The 23,743-nt window shown below is 40.7% G+C and overlaps 1 protein-coding gene across 1 annotated transcript in view; it reads left to right on the top strand.

Annotated features, from left to right (window-relative positions):
- Nucleotides 1–23,743, top strand: part of LOC136856387 (FERRY endosomal RAB5 effector complex subunit 3) — an 89,234-nt gene that overhangs the window by 19,907 nt on the left and 45,584 nt on the right. Inside the window, exons 3-7 of the mRNA XM_067134218.1 lie at nt 9,144–9,289; nt 13,101–13,276; nt 13,477–13,698; nt 14,956–15,123; nt 17,938–18,050. Of these exons, the coding sequence (XP_066990319.1) occupies nt 13,140–13,276; nt 13,477–13,698; nt 14,956–15,123; nt 17,938–18,050 (640 nt within the window). The 5' untranslated portion in view covers nt 9,144–9,289; nt 13,101–13,139. The remainder of the gene's footprint in view (nt 1–9,143; nt 9,290–13,100; nt 13,277–13,476; nt 13,699–14,955; nt 15,124–17,937; nt 18,051–23,743) is intronic.

Raw genomic sequence — 23,743 nt, 5'->3', positions numbered from 1 at the left:
CGGGGGCTGCTTCGGGTGCTCGTTCGCGAGCTGCTCCGAGTGCTCGAGATTCTATGGAATATCGAGTATCCTGATCTGGTCTGGAGAGATTTTCCTCGGCCCAGTTCAGGAGCAGTGCGAGAGAAGGGCCGAGGCACCCAGGTGTCTCGGCTACTCTTCTTGCCAGCACCGCAAGCGCTCCCCAAGTGTTTGCCAGTGCTCGGTCGGGTTCCCAGCCTGGTGTCTCGATCCTGTCAGTTCGAACATCAGAAGAAGCAGGAAAGAGATTCCTTTGGGAGTCCTGCGGGACTTCTAAGGGACTGACTTTCTTCGGGAGACAAGTTTTTCGTTGGCTCTTCTGCCCTCGGGCAGGAACTGATTCGCATTGTCCTGTGGGATCTTGCGTTTGGGGCTGCGAGCCCTGGCCTCTCGAGGCCACCCTCTCGTTGCCAGTCTTGGAAGTCTGCATCTAAGACTGGTTCTGTGATTGGCTCTTTTGATCTATTAGGAAACAAAGCAGCCACTCCTGATTTTTTGGAAGTCTCGTGGGTAGCTCGAATTCTATGAATCACGAGCGCTTTCCTGAGAGAGGCACAGCAAACCGCGAGAAAATGCGAGACACCCAGATGTCTGGTTGCTGGGACACCTAGGTGTCGGTGCCGGGACGCCCATGGGTGTATGGGTGCCGAGATGCCAGGAGTCTTGATACTGCCCGCCAGCTGCTTGCTTTGCTCGGCGGGCTTCATTCTTGTGTCTTGAACTTTAGGGTTCGAGCATGCAAGATAGCAGACACAGAATTCCCCTTTGAACCTTCTTCTCGAGGGGCCTCGGCCTCGAAGGAGTTTAGAGTTTGGGAAACTAGCAATTGTTCACAGCAGACGAGTCCGGCCTGCCCAGTTACGATTGTGTTCGCGCGATCGGCTCGGCTCGGCTTTGCCCCCGGTCGCGCTTACGAGACTGGCTCGACTCGGCTTGCCAGACTGGCTCAGCTCGGCTTGCCCCGCCTGCCTCCCAGTCCGCCGCATACCAACCAGCTGGATCGCGTTTGCATGATCGGCTCGGCCCTACTCGGTTTTTTTTTATTCGGGTTCTCGGCTATGTTCGAGTGAACTTTTTGCTCTTCCCAGGAAAGTGCTTTGCCACGGCACAAGTGCTCTTCTTCCCCCGTGTGGCAGTAATCTCCTTCGGTTGATTATCGCTCACGGTCCGCCTCTCCTGCTTAACTTACTGGCAGGACAGGTAGGGATACGCTTTCTCCTCACCTGTTCCCTTCTCCTCTTGGTTGTTCCGAGAGGCGCAAGACGGACAGAGAGAGCTCCGACGAAATTATCTTCGGAGTTCGGCTGCCTGGCGTGCTTTGGGTGTCGGTCCCCCGATTCTCTTGTAGTATAACCAGGTTGCCGAGGAGGGTTTCATGGGATCTGTCAAGGTTTCCCTCCAAGGGGAGAGGTACAGGAGTTTCACACTTCGGAAACAGCGAGGGTCTTCCTCTTCAAATTGCGATCGCCCCTGTGTTTTCGGAGAACTTCACGCCAACGAATCGGCGTGAGGATCCCCAGGACAGGACTGCAGCTCCCCCAATGAATAACCTTCATCACTCACAACCCTTGCAGTTCCCGATGGACCGAGAGCGTCGGGGACCGCCGTGGTCCTGGCTTCCGAGAGCGTTCTCGACCTGATGAATTCTTTTCTTCGAAGGAGTTAATTCAGGTCGAGACACCAAGCTTCCACCCCTGCCTCGACAGAATATGAATTCTTCTTGCCTCGGAGGGTCTTGCCGATGGCAGTTTTTTGAGCAATTCTGGTGCTAAGAAGAAGGACTTTGTCCCAATTTGGATCTCCGGTTTCATAAGTCCTGAGTTGGCTCGACCCTTAGGAATGAACCTTTACTTGGTTCTGCCTTTCTCTTTCAGGGATTTGCCAGATACCTTGGTAATCAAAGTTCGTACCAGGGCACCGACTTGTCCTTTGGACAATGGCAAAGAACTTTGGGTCTTAGTCATCTCAACTCAACCTTGAGTTCAAGCTAGCCCCCCTCAACTCCTTAGCTAAGAAGTCCTAGGCTTCAGAAGAAGATTACAACTGCTGATGCCTGGATGAAATGATACTTATCCAGTCTCTGGAACTGGCAGCAACATTGCCGAGACCTGGGAACGGATTCCTTCAGGAGAAGTATCTATTTCCCTTAGGTCTCAGCAATTCTTTCCATCGAACTTCCATCATGCCTCCTCTCCCGTGCTCCCGATTCGGGAAATGCCAGCCCAGCTAGAGCTAACTGGCTCAGTACTCTGTCATCTTGTAGAAGCTTCCCCATGGTGGAGACTTCCATTCCTCCATCCTTCTTTCCTCTTCGATGTATGAGGAAAGAGTTAGGCTGATACTTGATTGAAGGAACCTTCGAATATGCTTGCATATTCCCCTCACATCTTGTGTCTACTTACGGATTCACAGATAATAGGCGCACACTGGTAAGACCTTGTCTTGAAGTTGTGTGACCGAGACGATTAGCACCTTCTCATCACAGTCTTGGGCTCAGGGCAGCCTTTTGGCCATCCGAGAATTCACAATGGGTTTTGCGGCACTCACTGGTTTCGTTGAACAACAAAACCACAGTAGTGGCATTTGTCGACAAACAAGAGGCAATCGTTTTTTCCTCCGGTTTCATCTCGACATTTGCAGGTACTCGAGTGTTTTTCTATTGCACACTCGACATCTCAATTAACCAGATGCATTCCTGGTGAGGATGTATTGGTAGGCAAACCTGGCCTCGGGTTTGAGTGATTGGGACGGAACATGCTGCTCACTCTTTCTTCACGAAGATTCATGCAGAGACTGCTCAACTGAGAAATCCCTACCGTCCTTCTGTTGCCTCCCTGCACACATGTTGGTAGTTTTTTCTCGCTCCTTCATACCAGACCAGGGGCCGCTCCGGTGAGGCATGCTGTCTTTTTGGTGAAAACTCAGCATCAACGTTTTTTCCCTCCATATTTGTCCGTTTCACTAGGAGTTCACAAACATTGCTCACCCCGAGTTACAGACAAATACTTGAAGACTTCGCCTTCATCCAACCTAATTGCCGAGGCATCGAGAAGAATTCCACTTAACCCAACCTCCTGTAGCAGCTACACAAGAAGCGGTTCTTGAGGCAGTACATCCCTGTGCATTCAGGACTGGGAGACTTTCCAGCTTTCCTTGCAAGCACAGGCTTTCTCGCCAAGCGGCAACAGATATAGCTGGATATCCCTTGAAGTCCTCTGCAACACTGTCCCAGGGACTGGATCTGTCTTTGCTGGTGGTGTCGTTGTCGGAACTTCTTCTCAGGTCAGAGTCGCTCGTCAAGTCTGGACTTCCTCGTCTTCTCCGCCGAGGGTTGCTTCTCTCCCTTTCGTTTGTGAAGAACATAGGCCCTTGCGACCTAGTCTTCTATCTGAAGTAGCCTTCATCTCCTCAGTTGAGAGTTAGCTACGGACAAGAAACTTCTTCCGTCGTGCTATCCCAGGGAACTGTTTCCTGGGTGGCATGTGACTCTCGTTTAGGGTTCCTGTCCGTGCTCTGTACGTGCCATACGAGAGTTGTCAGATAGAGACATGCCCTCTTAGGACCATCTCTCATCTTACCCTGGCGTTGGCGTAGAAGATGGAAGAACAGGGATGGGGATCATACCTCGACTCCTTCTCGGATGTCATAGGTGGACTCCGAATCCATTGGCATCTACTGTCGGGTTCGAGTCCTTCTTGTTCCCTCCTCCTTGGACTTTGTGTTGATGATCCAGATCATTCGTTACTTTGTCCTATTAGGGAGCTGTGGTACTTTCCGAAAGGCTCGACGTTCCTAACCTGGATGTCGTCAACGTTTTCGCTAGTACTGTCTCTCCCAAGGAAGAAGTGTCTTAGGACACATCTTCCTCCTGACTTCGTGAAGTGATCAAAGGAGGTACTCAGCAGCTGATGATGACGATACCGGTACCTTCCACCCGAGAGCTCACGAAGTCGATGGCTTGGTCCATCCCTTGCATTCCGGAAGTTTCTGTCGGTCTGGAGGCAAGACGTGGTCTCTTAGACCACACTCTTGTCTTCTTCCTTTGGTCTTGCCCACAGACCCTTGGAACCCTTTTTCCTTGGCTCTGTGGTGGCTGCTCAACAAGTTGTGTTGTCTTACCCGGCTCCTTCAAGAAGACGAGTAGCATCTCGCGTAAGGTGTTGGTTCTGGAAGTAAGAAGGATTCTGAGAATGACTGGCCTCTCTTCCTCCTCCTTCCCCGTCCTCCAACTTCTCCTCCTTTGGGATGAGAATAGGACTCGAACCAATAGCTGCTGGAACTGGCACTGATGCGGTAAGACTATGCATCGAGCACCCGTTCTATTTTTCTTATAGAATCATAGAAGTAATTCCGCTCCTTCCTCTAGCAAGGGTAGGAAGGAGAGACTGGCAATAAGGGAACCCTATCTTGGCTTTTCCTTACTGCCTCCGACTCTAGATCCTTCCAGCCTACTTTGTAGGAGTTACGTTTCCTCACTCATGCGAAAAGGTCCAGTATCTGACATTTGATCTTGCAGTTCCTACACTCCGATCAATATGTCAGAGGTACGGTACTCCTCCTCGCTCTTTCGACCAGGAGGAGTAGCCCAGGTGTGCAGAACTCCAGTCAGTTCAGGAGACTCACTCAGATTCCTCCCTCCAACCAGTGTCTTCCTAATGTAAAGGACCAACGGTTTATATATCGTGTCGGAACAAATCACAGTTTTTGAAAGTAAATTGTATTTTTCCTAACTATACAAACCTAAGGTCCTTTACACTTTATGCCCACCTCATGCCACCCCTCAATCTGAACTGGACCGAAAGGCAAACTGGAATGTTTACATGCGGGCAGGCGGGTATTCCCACCTACCTGGCGGTAGTTATTGCCTAACCACCTTGCTCAAGAGATTAAAGGCCGTTTCCAGCCTACGCCTGAAAGTAATTCCTAATGTAAAGGACCTTAGGTTTGTATAGTTAGGAAAAATACAATTTACTTTAAAAAATTGTGATTTCAAGATGGAAACAAATCAATTGGTCCTGTCAGCCATCCATCAGGGGGATTGGATGGTGATGATAGATGTGGAGGATGTTTATTTCCACGTTCCAGTTTACCAAGATTCCAGGAAGTATGAGATTCATGTTCCAGGACAGGTCTTCCAGTTTTGGGCCCTGTGCTTCAAACCTCTCCATGGCACCTCAGGTTTTCACCCGAGTTCTCGCCACACCTTATAGGAATCAATGTGTCCTTATACCTGGATGATTAGCTCCTTCGCTCCCCATCAGAAGCCCAATGCATGGAGGACCCTCAGAAGACCCTTAAACTTGTGCAAGACTTAGGATTGCTGATAAACTTCAAGAAGTCACAATTAATCCCCATACAGTTGATTCTTTATTTGGGGCTGGTGATAGATTCTCTGAATTTTTGGGCTTTTCGATCCCAACAAAGGATTTGCAACTGCATTTCAAAAGTTTGAAAATTCATGTCTCTTCCATCCTGCTTGGCCAACGCTTGGAGAAGCCTTGTGGGAACTCTGTTGTCAGTCAAGAAGTTTGTACCTCTGGGCAGACTACACATCAGACTGCTTCAGTTTTATCTCAAAGCCAGCTGGCAGAGAAATATATTTCTGGATCCGTTCGTCTTCAAAATCACCCCCGAGATGAAGGAGGACCTTCGGTGGTGGCTGGCGGACAGATTCGCAACAGGGATGTCACTGTCTCCTGCGAACCCGAACCTAATGTTGTACTCCGACGCATTGGATCTGGGTTGGGGAGCCCTTCTCAATGGCCTGGAAGTATCAGGTTTATGGTCCTAGACCAAAAGAGATTTGCACATAAATGTGAAAGAATTGAGGGTGATACACCTGGCCCTTCAGTTTTTTGCGAAAGAGACCTTCAGAAAAACAGTTGTGGTGCATTCAGACAGCATGACCACACTGGCCTACATAAAGAAACAAGGAGGAACCCACTCTTTTTTGCTGTGTGAAACAGCCAAAGACTTTCTTCTATGGGCACAGAACTATAGAACGTTCTCGCGGACGAACTGAGTCACGGCAAACAGTTTCTACCAACGGAGTGAACGCTCAATCCACAGGTGTGCACCTACCTGTGGAAACGGTGGGAAAGCCATCGGTAGACCTGTTTGCAACGTCAAGAAACCACCATCTACCTCTGTACTGTTCCCCGACTCCAGATCCGGATGCCATGTTGCAAGATTGTTCGGGCCTCGACGTCTTTGCCTGTCCTCCCTTCAACGTGGTAAGAGAAGTGTTGAGGAAGTCAGCACCCACAGCAATGTATCAATGACCCTAGTGGCTCCCTTTTGGCCACACAAGGAGTGGTTCCTGAACCTTCTAAGCCTACTAGTAGACTATCCAAGGCTTCTACCTCAGAAGAAAAATCTCAGACAGCCCCATTTTCTTCATTTTCACTGAGGCTCATTCACTCTTGCTCTGACAGGCTGCAGACTGTCAGGGAGCTTGTCAGAGCAAATGGGTTTTCAAGGAAGGCTGCGGAAGCTATTGCAAGATGTAGGTGACGTTCTTCTGCTGCAGTCTACCAGTCAAAGTGGACAGTCTTTCGGAGCTGGTGTCGAGACAGAAATATATCCTCTTCTCAGACGACTGTAGCTCAGATTGCAGACTTTTTGCTGTTCCTCAGATCCTCAAAAGGTCTAGCCACGTCAACCATCAAGGAATATAGATCTATGTTGAATTCTGTCTTCAAGCACAGAGGAATAGATCTTTCATTAAACCAGGACTTAAATGATTTAATAAAGTCCCTGAATACTATTAAACAAGATACAAGGCTGGATCTTGCATAGAATTTGGATGTTGTCCTCAAATGGCTGTCAGGTCCTCCCTTTTAGCCTCTAGAATCCTCTTCTCTTAAAGCTCTGACAAGAAATATGCTTTTTCTTAAGGCTTTAGCAATGGCGAAGAGGGTTAGCGAGCTACATGCCTTTGATAAGAGAGTAGGCTTCTCGCAAGGTGACGCTATCTGCTCCTTGACCTTAGGTTTTATGGCGAAGAACGAAGACCCCTCTAGTCCCTGGCCACGCTCCTTTGCAGTCAAGAGCTTGGCTAACATTCTAGGTCAAGAAGATCAGGGAAGACTCCCCTGCCCAGTTCGTTCTCTTCGCGAGTATTTACGAAGAACCAAGTAAGTTAGAGGCCCTTCTCTGAATCTGTGATGTTCAGTTAAAAACCCCAGTCGGCCGTTATCCAAGATGCCTTAACATTCTTTTTAAGAACTATTATTTCTGAATCACACTCCAAGATCCAGGAGGATATTTTTCCTTTATGCAAGGTCAAAGCACATGAAATTAGAGCAGTAGCGACTTCCTTGGCCTTCAAACGCAATTTATCGCTGTCTTCTCTCCTGCAACCCACATACAGCATTGGAGGTGCAAATCAGTTTTTGCAATGTTCTACCTGCGTGATGTGGTAACAATTTACGAAAGTTGCAGTACTCTAGACCTGTTTTTCACAGCCGGCATGGTGTTGGGTGAAGAGGGATAGGAGGAATTTCTTGTTTTTTCCCCTATCCACTCTCCTTGAATGAGGATTGGTGTTTTCTTGGGAAGCCTGATTGGTATTGTGCCGCAAGTGCCATCAATTGGTTTGATTTTTAACAAGTTTGTGGTGTAGGTTTTAAATTTCTGGTCATATTTTGTACTGTGCCCAGGGCAAGGGCACACACACACACACATTTCAATGTGTCTTTTTTGGATTGTTAGTTTTGACATCCTGCGATTAACTCCTACGTTGCAAAGCACCCAATGAAGTAGAGACGACTCTTGGCTCTACTGCCAAACCACTACAGGTCGAGAGGCGCTCCGACCAGAGGCAGTACCCACCTGCTGTAGCTCCCTCACCAGGTAAGGTTACAACAAGCATTTCACGATGCTAGCTAAATGTTATATTTCAAATTCATCTCCATCCCTTAGTGTTTTTGAGTAGTTTTGTCCATGTATTCCACCTCCTGTCAATGTGGGATTCAGCTATGTAATTATTTGGTAAGTTACATATATAAAAATAACATTTTTATAATAAAGTTTTACAGTGAACCCCCTGTATTCACGGGGGATGCGTAACCCCCCCCCTGCAAATAGCTAAAATCCACAAATACTTAAAACCCCTATAAAAACACTTAGAACTGACCATTTTGATAGTTTAAACACAAGAAAAACCCTGTGAAAATGCTTATACCTGAGTATTTTAATAGTTTTATCATAAAAAGTGCATTTATTCATAAAAATTATATGAAAATTAAGTAATTAGGGAATATTTCTCAGTGAAAAATACCGTGAGTGGGCAAATTTTCCGCGAATAATGGCTAGATATGTTCCACAGAGAAACCCACGAATGCGTGAGTCCGCGAATACGGGGGGTTTACTGTATATACTTACCAAATACAGTAATTACATGATCAGAGCCCTCCCTCCTCCCCTATCATGGACATAGAGCATAAACAAACTGAGCTCTTTAGCTACGTTGTACCTATTCTTCCTGAAAGTGGGCGGGGCAGTATAACTACACCTTAAACAAATGAGTGCTACCGCGAATTTTAAATTTTGAGCTGCCTCGTAAAGTAGAAACAATAGATAAGTAATTATTTGGTAAGTATATTTAAAACTTGATTACAAAAATGTCATATTTTCACATCATTTTCTTGACTAAATGCACTTTTTGTGATAAAACTATTAAAATAGTCAGGTATAAGCATTTTTAGAGTTTTTTATGTTTGAACTATCAAAATAGGCAGTTCTAAGTGTTTTTAGAGGGATTTTAAGTATTCACGGATTTTAGCTATTTGTGGGGAGTGTGGTACACATCCCCTGCGAATACGAGGGGTTTGCTGTACTGGGTAAGTATATATAAAACTTTATCATAAAAATGTAATTTTTCATACAAACCATTAAGGAGTGCCCTCCTTCCAGCCCCACTGACCATACAGTGAGGCAGTTACCAGCTGTAAATTTAAATAACAAGGTGGTGCATGTGCAGAAGTACTAAAGGTTTCCTCCTGTGTATACATAAAAGACTGCAGTTTCTGGGATAATTGAAGATCACAAATATAGGCTAAGGTGATTGATGGGCATGTATGAAGTTTTTTTCTATAAAATATTAGATTTTATCATATTTGCAGAGTTGAGTGATAAGCTTCAGGCATTTATCCAAGACAAAACAGAAGAGCATTACAGACAGCAAGATAAAAATGCCATTCAGGGTCTCAGGGATGAAAAAGTTAGCATTAAAGAGATTGCATCTGCTTGGACCAAGAAATATTCCCAGGTAGTACCTTATTACAGAACAGTGGTTATAAAATTATATATCACTTTTAATCATCATGTTTTTAGTTTCAAATATCCAAGATAACTACATTTAGTGTTGTATGTGGACATCATCTGTGTGTACAGAATCAGTTAAAAATCGTCCATATCTTTCTGTGCAAAGGAATTCTATAGTATTCTGCTTCCTTCCATTATGAACTTAGTATGTTTTTATTAAAATGCAAAACTCAATTCACTAAGTTTCAGCATACATGAATTTTTCCCAGAAATGTTGCTGATCCTGAGAAGCCTTTACAGTAATGTAGGAGAGGCCTCAGTGAGTTAAGAGATGTGTATAAATCTCTCTTAAGTTATACTATATACTGTATTTCAATGCCCCACCTACAGTAGGTGGCTCAATTGGATGTTCATCCAGAGCATAGCTGAAGACATGAATCAGATAGAAACTCAGAAAGAGAGTAGAGAGAAGAGATCTATTCTGACCCTGGCTTTCTGTCTCATAGTAGGATCTCGCATACAAAAATGAGTGGATTTGAAATTAGAGAGATGTTTTTTTCTGTTCCCTGTAACTTAAACTTTGATAGCCTATACAAAAGTCAACATCAGTCACCAGCATCATAACTTGTAGTTTGAATCATAACCCAGTACAATATTTCATCTTATGAGAATGTACATTATCATGCATTAGGAATTATACTGCTTAGAATATGTAAGCTCACAGTAAGAAATAATCAAAGAACATACTGTACCACATACTTCAGTGAATTTTGAATGTCAAGTATCTACTTGAGTTTGAAGGTCAAACTTGTTGCCAAAGTTTTTAGTTGAGCAGGCAGACTTGAGTCTCACTTTGTAGTTTGTTTTGTTATTTTTATAAGTTATTCTACTTTGTTATCTTTTATCTGTTATATTATTTCTGTGCATTTCTCCTTTTTAGTGTACCCTTCTAAGTTTCCTTAACTGGGATTTCCTTTTTGGGGTCTTTTTCCAATTAGGGTGGTAGCTTGGCTTATAATAATAATAATAATAATAATAATAATAATAATAATAATAATAATAATAATAATAATAATAATAATAATAATAATAATAATAATAATAATAATAATAGCTGTTTCTACAGCATTCAATTTATATAGAGTCTTCTGTATTCTTATTATCTTATTTTCCTCAGCTTGTAGCTGGTATATCAGGTTTCCCAAGGACATGGCATTACTTAAGGTTCTTTGCAGCGTCCCTTCAGCCCCTAGCTGCAACCCCTTTCATTCCTTTTACTGCACCTCTGTTCATATTATTTTTCCTCCATCTTACTTTCCACCCTCTCCTAACAGTTGATTCATAGTGCAACTGCAAGGTTTTCCTCCTGTTACACCTTTCAAACCTTTTTACTGTCAATTTCCATTACAGCAGTGAATGATGTCACAGGTCCCAGCTTTGGCCCCTGGCCTACATTCTATATGTTATCTATCTATCAATAATAATAATAATAATAATAATAATAATAATAATAATAATAATAATAATAATAATAATAATAATAATAATAATAATAATAATAATAATAATGATAAAAATAATAATTCAGAAAAAGTGACATTCAAAGTTCCATTAGTCACCCTGTAAGATAGAAATATTGCATTCACTGACATCAGGTTGATTTCACCCTGTAAGATAGAGATACTGCATTCACTGATATCAGGTTGATTTTGTGTAGCTTGACATAACATTTTGAATAGTTTTTTGTTCCAGAAATATAAACCTTATATTCTCTAGGGGAATTTTGGTGCCAAGTAGACATGAGGCTTTATTCTGTCAGTGGTCTTACTGACTTTTAACCATTCTCTCACTTTCCTTAATTATGTGATCAGACGTTATACATGCAGAAATTGAGAGACCTGTGCTTTTAGGAAATTTAAACATTTAGAGGCTTTCTTGCTTAGTAAAAAGGAGGCATCCACTAGGCAATTTACCTTTACATATTCATGAACATTTACAAACAGAGATAGAGGATGACAGAGTGATATATTTGTGGCTATTAAAACTGGCATCACAACATCTTTGAGGATGAGAACAATATTAACCCTTAAGGGATGTGCTCAATATACAGGCAGTCCCCGGTTATCGGCGATCTGGTTTTATGGCGCTTGTCTAGCGACGGAAATCAGCGATTTTCAGCACTGAAAATCACCGATTTTTGCTTATCAGGGTTGATAATTGGGTATTGGCACCGATACATACATAACAGAGGTGCCAATTTCTGGTTATCATTGCCGATAAGCACCGAAAATCACCATCGGCAATTTTTGGTTATTGTCATGCTGTCAGAATGGAACCCCTGCCAATAACCGGGGACTGCCTGTATACTGTATTAAACACACCCCCAGACCAGGCAAGCTTTAAGGTTGGCCATTTTAAGAAAAAACACATCTGTGGAAAGAGGAAGATATGCAAATGCACATGATGTAAGAAAAAAAATTCTAAAAATTTTTCCCTACCTTCCATGGGAAGTTGATAGTGATTATTCACAACCCTGTATGGGGCCTCTTTTACAAGACACTCCTAAAAATATACGCTAATTTTACCAGGTTATACATGTTTTTTCTAATAATTTATTTTATTTTATTTTGTAAAATTATAGTTACAGCTCAGACAATATCATAAGAGATAAGAACTAAAATCAGTAACAAATTCTGAGTATATTTTTTTTTTAAATATTTATGAGATATATTGAGTTGGGGAGATGGAGTAACTTTTTGTAAGGTATACATGTTTTTTCTTTCTAATATTTCTTTGCGCTTTTCTTTGCAAAATTACAATTATAGCTGACATACTATCATAAAAGATAATAACTAAGCCAACAGCAATCCCTGGGTATATTTATGACCAAATAAATAAAGACATCATGGGATAGAGCAACTACAATTGCCATAAGTCGTTTATGGACCATTGAACATCTTTCCCACTAAATTCATCCAAATTATATGCCACCTAATATTAATACTCATATGAGTTAGCCCGTCCATCACTCAAAACCTGTTATAGATCATCATTTGATGATGCCCGTCCATTGAGGGTTAAAGTTATACTTTAGATAATTATTGGTAGATAAATCAGGCAGTTTTAACTTTATAATGTTTTAAGAAATGTGCTAAGTTTGAAGTAATTGAACTGTAACGGGGAAAAATTGGCTTTGAGAAAAAGTAGAAGAGAACAGATTGAGACAAAAAAAGATTGGAAAATTTGCAAATGAAGCCCACATATGTGGAATAGCTTTTATAGGAGATTCAAAAACAAAAATAGTCCAAGTTCAAATATAGACATAATTACTACAAAAAGCACACTTGCCTTGCTACAAGGATAAGTAAGAATCCTGTTATGATTTAAGAAGTGTATTGAAAGCACACAACAGTTTCAAGACCAACTGGTCACTTCCTTAGGTGTATTTTGAGTGTTGAATATTTTTAATATACTAATTAAATCATATTGGTATTTTTACTAATCGATAAAATGAAGACAGTCCACTGATTGCAGGGTACAAAAGTCACCCATTGCCAAGCTTGGTGTCAACGATCTATTCCCTTGGAATGTTCTCTTCTAAGTTTATTATATTGGTGCAGAATTTCTTTATAGTTAACTGTTTTGGATGTAAAAGTTTCCTTTCTAAGCTGCTTGATCACTGGCAAAATTTTCTTTTATCACAATTCTAAAATATACAGTGTCTTTCCATTTAGATCTTAGTAGACAGTGATGTTAATGTTTCAGGGTGCCACTTTAGAGTTGCTAATAGATATTGTTTCTTCTAACTTCATAAGGTGAGTAAACAGCAGGAAGATGAAGGATGTGAGAATGAAATGTTTGCAACCATGTACCACAGTTTAGTTCATTCACCAACAGCTGTGAATTTACTTGGCATTGAACACTCTTATGCAGGTGCAATGAGCTCTCTTGTTGCTCAGAGAGAAGCTGCTATTGAGGAAATGATGGACAGGTATGATTTATGTTAATCAATGATTTTCACTGTAAGACATACAGTAGTTGTGTTTATAACAAACACACTGATCAATAGTTATGCAGAATTATATTTAATATTTTATTTCTGCCTCTTTGCAGTTGCCATTTTTCCAAATGTTTCAAATAGGCAGTAAGCCTCTATTATGCTAAATAATATTTAATTTTATTTATCAACAGACAAAAAGAAGAAGTAAACAAAGCATTAGATGCTGTGGGTGTTCATTTAACTGATGCAGATGTGACTAACCTTTCTCAAAGACATACAAGAGATTCTCAGCTGATGGAAGAGCAGTGGTCATCAACTATATCAGTTTTGAAAGAAGAACAGAAGAAAGAATTTAAAAATTTCGTCATGGAATCGTTTGCTGGAAAAGAAGTGACAACACCTGTAACTCCAAAGTTTGTTATTTTTTTTCCTAGCTTTACCTTTTACAGTAGTGTAGTCTTGACCATAACATCTCAGGATAATGAGAATGAAACTTTCATGTAAAGATTTACTGAAAATACAATTTATGAACTTCTTACTTTTAATAAACTATACAGTAATGCCCATTATGTTTAGGAAATTTTGAGACTACAGGTGGTCCCCGGTTTACGACGGGGGTTCCGTTCTTGCGCCGCGTCGTAACCCAAAAATCGTCGTAAGCCGGAAAATCGTCGAAAATCGTCAAAAATCATAAGAAAACCTTACTTTTAATGCTCTGGGTGCATTGAAAACGATGTAAACTGCATTATTATTGAGTTTTACATCAAAAAAACCTTCAAATTATGATTATTCTGCCGTTTTGGGGCCATATTTCTTCCGTTGGATCGGCGCATTTGACACGCCGTCGTAACCCCGAACATGCGTCGTAAGCCAGGAAATAATTTCTGATGAATATATTTGAAAAGCGTCGTAACCTCGGAACGTCGTAAGCCGGAACCGTCGTAAACCGGGGACTGCCTACTGTACTTTCTTGTGCTATATTTGATCTTCCTAGGCATGAGCAAAGAAGAGTGGTTGGAAGTAGTCTCAACCTAGCAGATTAGTTACTCTATTATGAAAACAAAACTATATTGTCTGTATGAACACCTATTTACTTGCCTCCATGCTTAAACTTGACCCCAAAAACTCCTCCAGTCACTAGATGTGACCATCTACAGTCATGTGTCGAGATATTAAATTATTGTAAACTCACGTGGTAACATAGTGCTAACTGCAAATCTGAGGAAGAGGAAGGGAAACTTGACTTCCTATATAATACAAATTAATCCTGATGTAGATAAAGATGAGAATAACTTATCAATTCATTCATACAAAATAGAACAAGACATCTGTATGGAGTTCATTCAAGTGAATGTGGTAGCTTAGTATGTTATCTCATGTCTTCGTGATCAAAGATCTATGATTACAAAAGTTTGAATAAGACTTCCTAGTATGAACAACAAATGGCATGTTCACATGGATTCAGTAGAGCAGTGTTAGTACAGAATGGCCTAGCAACCAACTCAAGTTTAGTTTCTAAATATTCCCTGCTGAAATGTGAGGTGGTGTCCATGGACCTATTTGCCATCAAATACAATAATTTGTTGTAGACGAGAACTCAGTATATATGTAACAAATTTTAGGTTTCATTCATCATATATGGTACTAAGTCTGTCCCACCTTTATTCCAGAGATTTTATTGTTACTGGATCTGATGCTGTCATAGTAGAAGCTAATGACCCCATTTTGGAGGAGAGTTTTACAATTCACCTTGGTGCCCAAATGAAACAAATGCATAATTTACGGCTTTTGTCTGCAGATGCCTTACAGCTGTGTAAATATTCATCGCATGAAGTTAGGTAAGTGTAAAGTATACTGTATTAGAAGGCTTGCAAAGTTTAATAAATAAATCATTCTAGTAAATAAATGTATTGCAGCAGCTATCAGTACTTTTAAGTATTTGGAGTGTACATTGTTTTTATTTTAAATTTATGTATGATTCCAGTTATTCTGAGAATTGGTTAAACTCATTCAGGAGATGCATGGGGCTGTGAATTTCAGGAAAGATTTCATTTTCATACAGTTGGAAACTTCTTGATTTACTTATGCCTAACCACTCACAATGTGACCAGTTAGCAGAGAGATAGTCATTCTTGAAAGAGTGTTTATTATTCTCCTAGGTAAACTTTCAGTGCTCAAAAGAGTACCCTATGCATTACATCACCAGCTGCTACTTTTCACATGGCTCAACTAGTGATTGTGTTTTTGTTACAACTGTTAGCATTATTCTTTTTTGCCATCTTCTCAAGTCCAAGACATGTCAGAAAACGAGAACCTTGAAAATTCCTTTATATTTTTCTTAGAAGAAAACTGATTAAGACTCACTGAATGAAGAACACCTTTCAGTGTTTTTTAATGCCCACTATACCAGGAACAAGTTATCTTTAGAGCGTTGACAGCAACTGGGAAGTCTAATAGAGGGAATTGAGAGACTGGGATTCACATTATCATTAGAAATTTACTTCCTCTCTTGTATTCTCCTCCTTTCTTTTCTTCTTTGTCTATCTCCTAACTCTTCCTTTTCCTCATCATTTCCTCTGTAATCTTTTTTCATTTCCTTCTTTCTTTATGTAGTTATTCCATTTCATCATATTTTTCATCTTTCCACCACTTGCTTCATTCATTCTTTACCCCTTTTCAAGTGTTCTTCTTATTTCCCCTCTTCCTCCTTTCATTCTCTCTAATTCTCCTCCTCTTCATTTGCTTTTTTCATTCATCCTCAACTGTTTCTTCTTTTCGTATCTCCCCCTTTCTTATTGTACATTTTCCCCCCGTATGTGCTTCTCTTCCTTCTTTTTCTGCTTTTTCCTTCTCCCTCTTTCTCAGTCTTCTCTTATTTATTTTCCACTTCCTCTTCTTCATATTATTCCTCTTGTCTCCTCTTCCTTCCTGTTGTCCTTTCACTCTTTCTCATCCATCTTATTTCTTCCTTAGTCAAAGGAGCAGCAGATATACTTCCACTGGATTTCAAAAAGGTACCACAAAAAAGATTAATGACAAAAGTTGAGAGCAGGTATCTTAGATGAAGCAGAAGATTAGATAGAAAATTGGTTAATTAATAGAACACAAAGAATTGTTAGTGATATACTCCTTTATGGAGTGTCACCAAAGGTTAGCCTCATGGTTTGTTGCTTAATTGTTTTGTGCTTCATTAAGTACATGAATGAACTGTAATTATGTCAGACTAGAAAAATACAAAAATTTGCTGATGGTATAAATAGCTATCAGAATGATCTTGACAGAACAATGAAATAAGTGCAAAAAGAAAAGGATAAAATAGATGGATGGTTAGTAAAATGGCAGATACCATTCAGCTTAGGTATAGGGTAGAAAAACAAAGATGTCAAGTTTGACATACTTGACAAGGATTTAGAGATGTGTCATAAAGAGTAAAGTCTAAATGTCACTATCATTAGTAATTTGCAGTTTTCCAAGCAGTATATGCAAGTTGAAAAGAAAGCCCAGAAAATACTAGGAAACATTAGATGGCAGTTTACTACAAGGAAAAAGAAGACTGCTTAGATCTGATGTGAAATATGCTGCGCAATTCTGTTCACCATCTCAAAGGAAGGAAATAGAAAAGTTAGAGGTATTAGGGTCAAGAGTAGCCAGACTGATACTACCAGTCAGACACTTTGGATATCAAATGAGGCTAGAATGTACCGACTCATGTGATTTATTTATTATTTTCTTTTTTTTTTAAGATGTCTCCATGGATGGAATGTTAAATCTTTGAGGTACCTCTTGTTTGTATAATTCCTTGTAACTCTTCACCATCCACCTTTTGGTTGCAGTCAGTATGACTATTCCTGGCTGTTTTTGGTAATAGCATGGGACCGCTTAGCTTAACCATTGACATCACTTTCGTATTTAGGCAGTAAGTGTTAGACCTAGGCTTTTGGTGTTGAATACTGTATGCCTTGAAATACCAATTACAGGTATCCTACTGTATTTGCTGGCATTTAAGGCACTTGTTTCTAAAAGAAAGATAAAGGAAAATCCTTGAATGAGAAAATGTGCGAACTTAAATGAATGGCCCATTCCAATAATGAAAAGAAATGTGAAAATTTTGGAAGCAGAGCAGCACAACTGCTTTTGGTAAAGTCGAGGAGTGACGCCTTGCTTTCAGGGCAGTGGAGCATGAGCTAGGAATGGTGTATCTTTGATGTGTTGTCATATACAGTATCTTAATATACAGACAGTTGTTTACTATTTCTTTCACTCATTGTCTAGTAGTTACAATTATGTTTCTTGAAAGAGAATAAGAGCATATACCTGCTCTTGTGTCCACACTCACATCTGTTTAGTGTTTAGGTAGACAGTGGTAATCACTAGAAGTATTTCTAACTGTCCTTTTTGAATTTTATTAGTTGGTGAGCTTCTCTATACGACACAGTATTATAATTTTGAGATATATAATGTAATGGTTTGCTTATTAGGTAAAATATTGAAATTTTGGAAGTTTTAGCATGGAGAATTCAAACCTTGCTAAGATATTCACAGTGTATAAATTGACTAGTTTTGCATGTTCATTATTTTAGGTCAGAAAACTCTTATATGTTTGTATTGAAATATTTTCAAATAACAGATGTCATATATTTCATTTGTTGCAGTGACATTCCACCACAGAGAATCCAGACATCAATGAGTCTTTATTCCCATAATTTAAATGGACTGGTTCTACTGGTAGACTATCGGGTCAGCACCTATTCTGGAATAAAACAAGGTGATGATACTATAGTATATACTTTCCCATTTTAAGTTTTGAATTAATGAAATGAAAAGAATAACCAAAAGCTGCTTGAGAAGTAGTTACAGATATACTGCATGTTAGCCACTAATTATGTTGTGATAACATGGAATTTCCATGGGTATAGTATGCTTTCAAAACTGCATACAGTAAACTTATACGTTGTATGCGTTGTGTATTGTTTGTGTCTTCTTGCTTTCACTACATAAATTTTGAAAGGTATTGCCTACCATTCTCCATTTCTCCCTTGCTTAGTATTTAATATCATAATAGCAGTATTTAACATCATACTAACAGTCTTTACTATACTCTTTCTAAAATGAAAAGAGCTCTCTGGAGGGGCTGTTTGGGTCTTCGCAGGTAAGGCATATCTGCCAAATGTATAACAACAACAGAGAGATAAAATCATTTTTCCCATTACAGATATCAAATAAAATCTTTTTCGTTACCAGAATTCCAAGTCTATTACATAGGTTCACGATTGATAATGTTTTTTTACGCAATAACAAGAAATGGAATCAGATTTTCTATCAATATGGCATATCATTTTGGTGGTGTTGCCAGTACTTCACACACAGATCCACATGCGTTTAAATCCACGGATAAGCCGCTTAGATTCTCTCTAGGGAGCACTTTCGGTGGTCACGGTCATCACGGTATATTCGCAGCGAGTCAGGGCAGAAATTCGTGTATCTCGACAAAACTTGGGTCAGTCAAAATTACAATGTTCAAAAGTGTTGGACAGGCTTATCATCCCAGCAGGCTAGGGGTGTAAAACCTCCCACCGGTAAAGGAAGCCGATTGATAATTCTACATGCAGGAACAGAAGATGGTTTTGTCAACAATGCAGAACTGGTTTTTCAAGCTAGGAATGATGGGGACTACCATTAAGAGATGAATGCTGAAGTTTTTGAAAAATGGTTTAGAAATCAGTTGCTACCAAACATCCCTCCCAACTGTGCAATCGTGATGGACAGCGCATCATACCATTCTATGCAACAGGAAAGTATCCAACCTCATCTTGGAAGAAAGAAAACATAAAGCATTGGTTGATAGAGAATGGCGAACAGCCAAGTGCTGATTTGCTGAAAATTGAGCTGTATGAAATCGCTAAACGACGTATTAATAACATGGGAAAAAAGTATAAGAGTGATGAAATTGCAGCTGAAGCAGGGAATAAGATAGTACGTATACCACCGCACCATTGCCAATACAACCCTATTGAGCTCATATGGGCTCAAGTGAAGTCTTATATAGTGAAAAAGAATACGTTCAAACTGGCAGACCTTAAAATTTTAGTGCAAGAAGCATTGAATAATGTCACGGTGGAAAACTGGAAGAATGCAATGGGGCATGTAGAGAAAATTCAAAAAGAGGATGCCCGGCAAGATGTGGCTGTAGACAAGTTGGTTGACAGTTTTGTCATCAACATAGCTGATAGCTCTGATGACGAGTTTTCTGAATAAATTATATATAAAAAAGAGAGGATTAGGCCTATAGGGGAAACTCTCGGAAAAAAAACGCACCTTGACTTTTACCTCAGCGGTGGTGTGGAAAAAAAGTTTGATTGAAAAAAATAGTCTTTTAAAACTTAAGATGGTCGCCACTCCTCGTTATAGACAATATACAGGCGACAAAGAAGTTTATTTTAATTCATAATTCGAAAAATGAACAAGAAATATATCACCTATTTCTATAGCATTAATTAAATACTTTTAAGTACCTAACTGTGTAGTAATGATAAATGTACATCTATCTACAAGTACTGACAAAATAGATAAGGTGATCATATGTAAAAAAAAAAAATCTGTAAGATTTAGAAGAGAGAGAGAAAGAGAGAGCAGGGCAGAGTAGGAAGGAGATTAAAGTACCTGGAAATGAAAAGCCCCTAAAAATCTTATAAGTATAGCCTCAGGGTTTGTCTCGAAGACATTTAAAGGTCTGTCACACACGTGTCCGTTGTTGTTTCCGTAAAACTGGCAACAGGGCAGATCTTTAAAAGCCTCGCCAGAGAGGTCTCTTCATCGTGGCAAGAGTATATCACAACTATGGTATTTGCTGTTACGGTCATGCATTTGCTGCCATTGTCAAAATGTTTATTTCATTATAGTCATGCTATTTTCAAACTATGTTGTAGTATGTACTATTATAGTTTTACAGATAAAATTCAAGCAGAAAGTGCACAAGATAGAAAAGAATGGAAAGCACTCATAACTTAACCTCATAAAGGAAAAAATGAGTACTGCTGTGTAAATGATTAGTGCTGAAGATTTCTCTAGCCAGTCTTGCAAGAGATAAACTGGACATTGTTTATGAGTGTTTGGTTCCTTATGACAGTTTACTGACATATCAGAGAATTCCTGATTAATAGATAATCAAAGATTGTGTTTATAGGATGGAAGTTAATAAAAGCCTTGGTGGAGTTTTGGTAAAGTCATAATGGCCAGCGCTAGACTTTACATTAGATACATATTAGTGTAGAAGAGGTAATTATCATAAATAAAGGAGAAAAAACAGGTCTGTAAAGGAATAAGCACTTGAAACTCACTCATGATAAACAGTGAAAAGAAACTGAAAGTAGGATGAAGTAGTGTCATTCATTATGTGAAACCTGCTTCCTATGTGATCAGTCATTATTCATTCACAGTGCTGCCTTATTTAAGATCCTTAAGAAGTGATGATCAGGCTAAATCATCTGGGTTAGAAGTGACAAATTAAGGTTTCGACTGACAGATAGATCTGGCAAATAATTGTAGATCTATTGTTATGCTTTGATAAAAAAATTTTCTCTTGATGTCCTCTTGAAATAAATTTAAATTCAGTTAATTTCACAGTAAAAATTGGTTGATACTTTGTGTTTAAAATTTAATTTTCATATAAGTAACTTACCAAGTAATTACATAGCTGGTGTATCTACCTCGTGCAGCAACTTTTTTAATTTAGCAGTAGCACTTCTTTTGTTTTTATGTAGGTGACAGCCCCGCCCACTATATGGGATTTTCTTGTAGTTCACGTATTTGGTGAAGTACAATTGCTTTGTTCTGGTTTCGCTCAGGGTATAGGCAGTTAATTTTTTGCAGTTTTGACTAGTTTGATTATGTCTGATTTTAGTAATTCAAGTATTCGCTGTTGTAGCGATTTAGGGTGCAAGAATAGGCTAACTAAAGTTTGTTATGATCCTCATATGATCTTGTGAAGTGTAGGGGGGTGGGTGGGCAAGATTGTAGTGTTGATAAGACCTGTAAAGAGTGTTCAGCGTGGGAGAATAAACAGTGGAAGGTTCTTAAGTCTCATTTAGATAAGTTAGAGAGAGATAGATAGAGGAAAGCGGCTTCTAGAGCTGCAAAACACTCTTGTAGTTTAGAGACTACACCACAACCTAGTTTGGAGGTTAGCCCTATTACTCTCCCTTCTGCTCTCATTCCTGCTGTTTCTCCTACTCCTCGCACTCTTACTGAAGATCCTTCTCCTCCCTTGCCTGGCTCCCATGCTTCCAATCCCAATACCATCTCCAGTCTCAAGTCTAGATTTTATAAGAAACTTAATCTAGTAGTTAGTATTGTTGCTGATTTGGGGGCTTCTCTTTAAGTGATTACGTATGGAGAAAGTGTTTTCAGAGAAAGTGTAAAGTGATAGTGCAGTGCAAGTAGAGGAGGTGGCTATCCGTCCCTTCGGTTCTCCTAGACCGAGGTCCCTGTCCTGCTCCCCCAAACTTGGGAGAAGAGATACCGAAAGTCCAAGGGAGGCTGATGGGGTTTGCATACGGGTAATTGCCCCCTCAGCCACGCCTGTTGCCCACTCCCAGGTGTCAGCAGACAGCCACTGGAAAGGCTTGTCCAAGGATATCCATCTGTTGTCCTCCAGCTTTTCAGATGACTGCAGTGTGGACAGGAAGCGGCGCAAACATCACCTGGACCCTCCCTGACCCCTTAAGCACTTTCTGAATACCTTGGTCGGCATCCAAATCCTCTGCCTGTTAAGCAGTACTGTACAAGCAGACCTCGAATAGTTTAAGACCATCTTGCAGTTACTCAGTTGATCCTTCTGTTCCTGCCCCTGTCCATCAGTGCCCACCTGTGTCTCCCTGGAACAGTCCGGAGACCTCACCTGAGCGCCCAGCTTATGCTCTTGGGCACCCACATCTGGCTCCCAAGCACCTAGCACCAACTCCTAAGTGCCCGGCACCCGCTTCTAAGCTCCTGGCGCCCCTTCCTGAGCACCAGGTGCCCGCTCCCGAGCTCCCAGCACCTGCTCTTGGGTGCCCATCGCCTTGTTTGTCTTCTTCGAGGTCGCGGTCTGCTAAGCCTCCCCCTGTTAGACCCCCAGCACTGTCTCCTTCGCCTTTGGACCCCAACGAACCCGCTTTGGCTCCCATTAAGCAAAGGTTAGCCCATATTATGGACTTACTGAAGAAAGCTCCTTTCACTCCTAACCCTGCTCAGGATGACCACCTGTCTCCAATTTCCTCAGAAGAAGAGATTGACCAAGAACCTGCTTCTCCTTCGGCATATGCTGCCTTAGTGCGGCATTTGATGGCAAATTTTCTGTCCTTTTTCACCCCAGCTGCCCCGTCCTCGCCTGCCTCGACGTTCTTAATGAGGGACCAGCCAGATGACAGGACACACCTCCCCAAGATGGTCCTTTCATCCTCCTCTAATAAGTCATTTAAGGAGATGGGAGATTGGCTTCTGCCAAAAGAGAGCAGGGTAAAGCATCTTCGCTTTTCCTCCTTCTCATCTAGTTTGTAGGAGGTACTTGTCCTACGTGCCCTTTGTTGGCCAAGTCGGTTGAGCTTCAGACTGTCACTCGATGGGCCGGAGTTCAATTCCCGCGGCCGGCTGATGAAGAGTTAGAGGAATGTATTTCTGGTGATAGAAATTCATTTTTCGCTATAATGTGGTTCGGATTCCACAATAAGCTGTAGGTCCCGTTGCTAAGTAACCAATTGGTTCTCAGCCACGTAAAATAAGTCAAATCCTTTGGGCCACCCCAAGGAGAGCTGTTAATCAGCTCAGTGGTCTGGTAAAACTAAGGTATACTTACTTTACTTGTCGTACGTGACCAGGGAAGCTCCTTCCTCAGGAGTCGCTGCCTCCTCGTGTGGGGATTTCTCCAGCCTAATTGGCTTGCCTTGTCGATCTGCTTTCGTATCAGCCAAGGACATCTTCAAAGTCTTTGAAGTCCTTAGTTTCCTTTGTTGGGTCGTGGGTGCTCTGGCCAAGAAAATTGAGGACCATTAAGATCTTGCTTCAGATATCGCCTCAGACTTGTTTGGGGTTCTGTCCTGTGCAGACAAAACCATAGAGATGGTTGTTTAGAGCTTTCTGCCCTCGTTACTTTTGGGGTGCTGGAAAAATGAGAGCTCTGGTGTTCTTTTACTTCTAAAGGAGGATTCTAGGACAAGTGCCCGACTGACAAGTGCCCGACGGACATCTTCCCGACGGACATCTGCCCGAATGAACAGTGCCTGATGGACAAATGCCCGATTAGGACAATTGCCCAATTAGGACATTTGCCCGATTATTTGTTTTACAGCCATAAGGATTTTGTATGCACTTTCTGTAATTATTTATTTTTTCCTTATGGTAAACATTAACAAGGTATAATAAAAGACAAAAATAAAAAGAACATGATTTATTTTTTATTTATGGATACACAAGTATATTATT

This window comes from Macrobrachium rosenbergii, chromosome 3 (genome assembly GCF_040412425.1).
Source record: "Macrobrachium rosenbergii isolate ZJJX-2024 chromosome 3, ASM4041242v1, whole genome shotgun sequence".
In the NCBI taxonomy this organism is placed as follows: Eukaryota; Metazoa; Arthropoda; class Malacostraca; order Decapoda; family Palaemonidae; genus Macrobrachium; species Macrobrachium rosenbergii.
The sequence above is the reverse complement of the archived record's forward strand: the minus strand, read 5'-3'. Positions and strand labels throughout refer to the sequence as shown.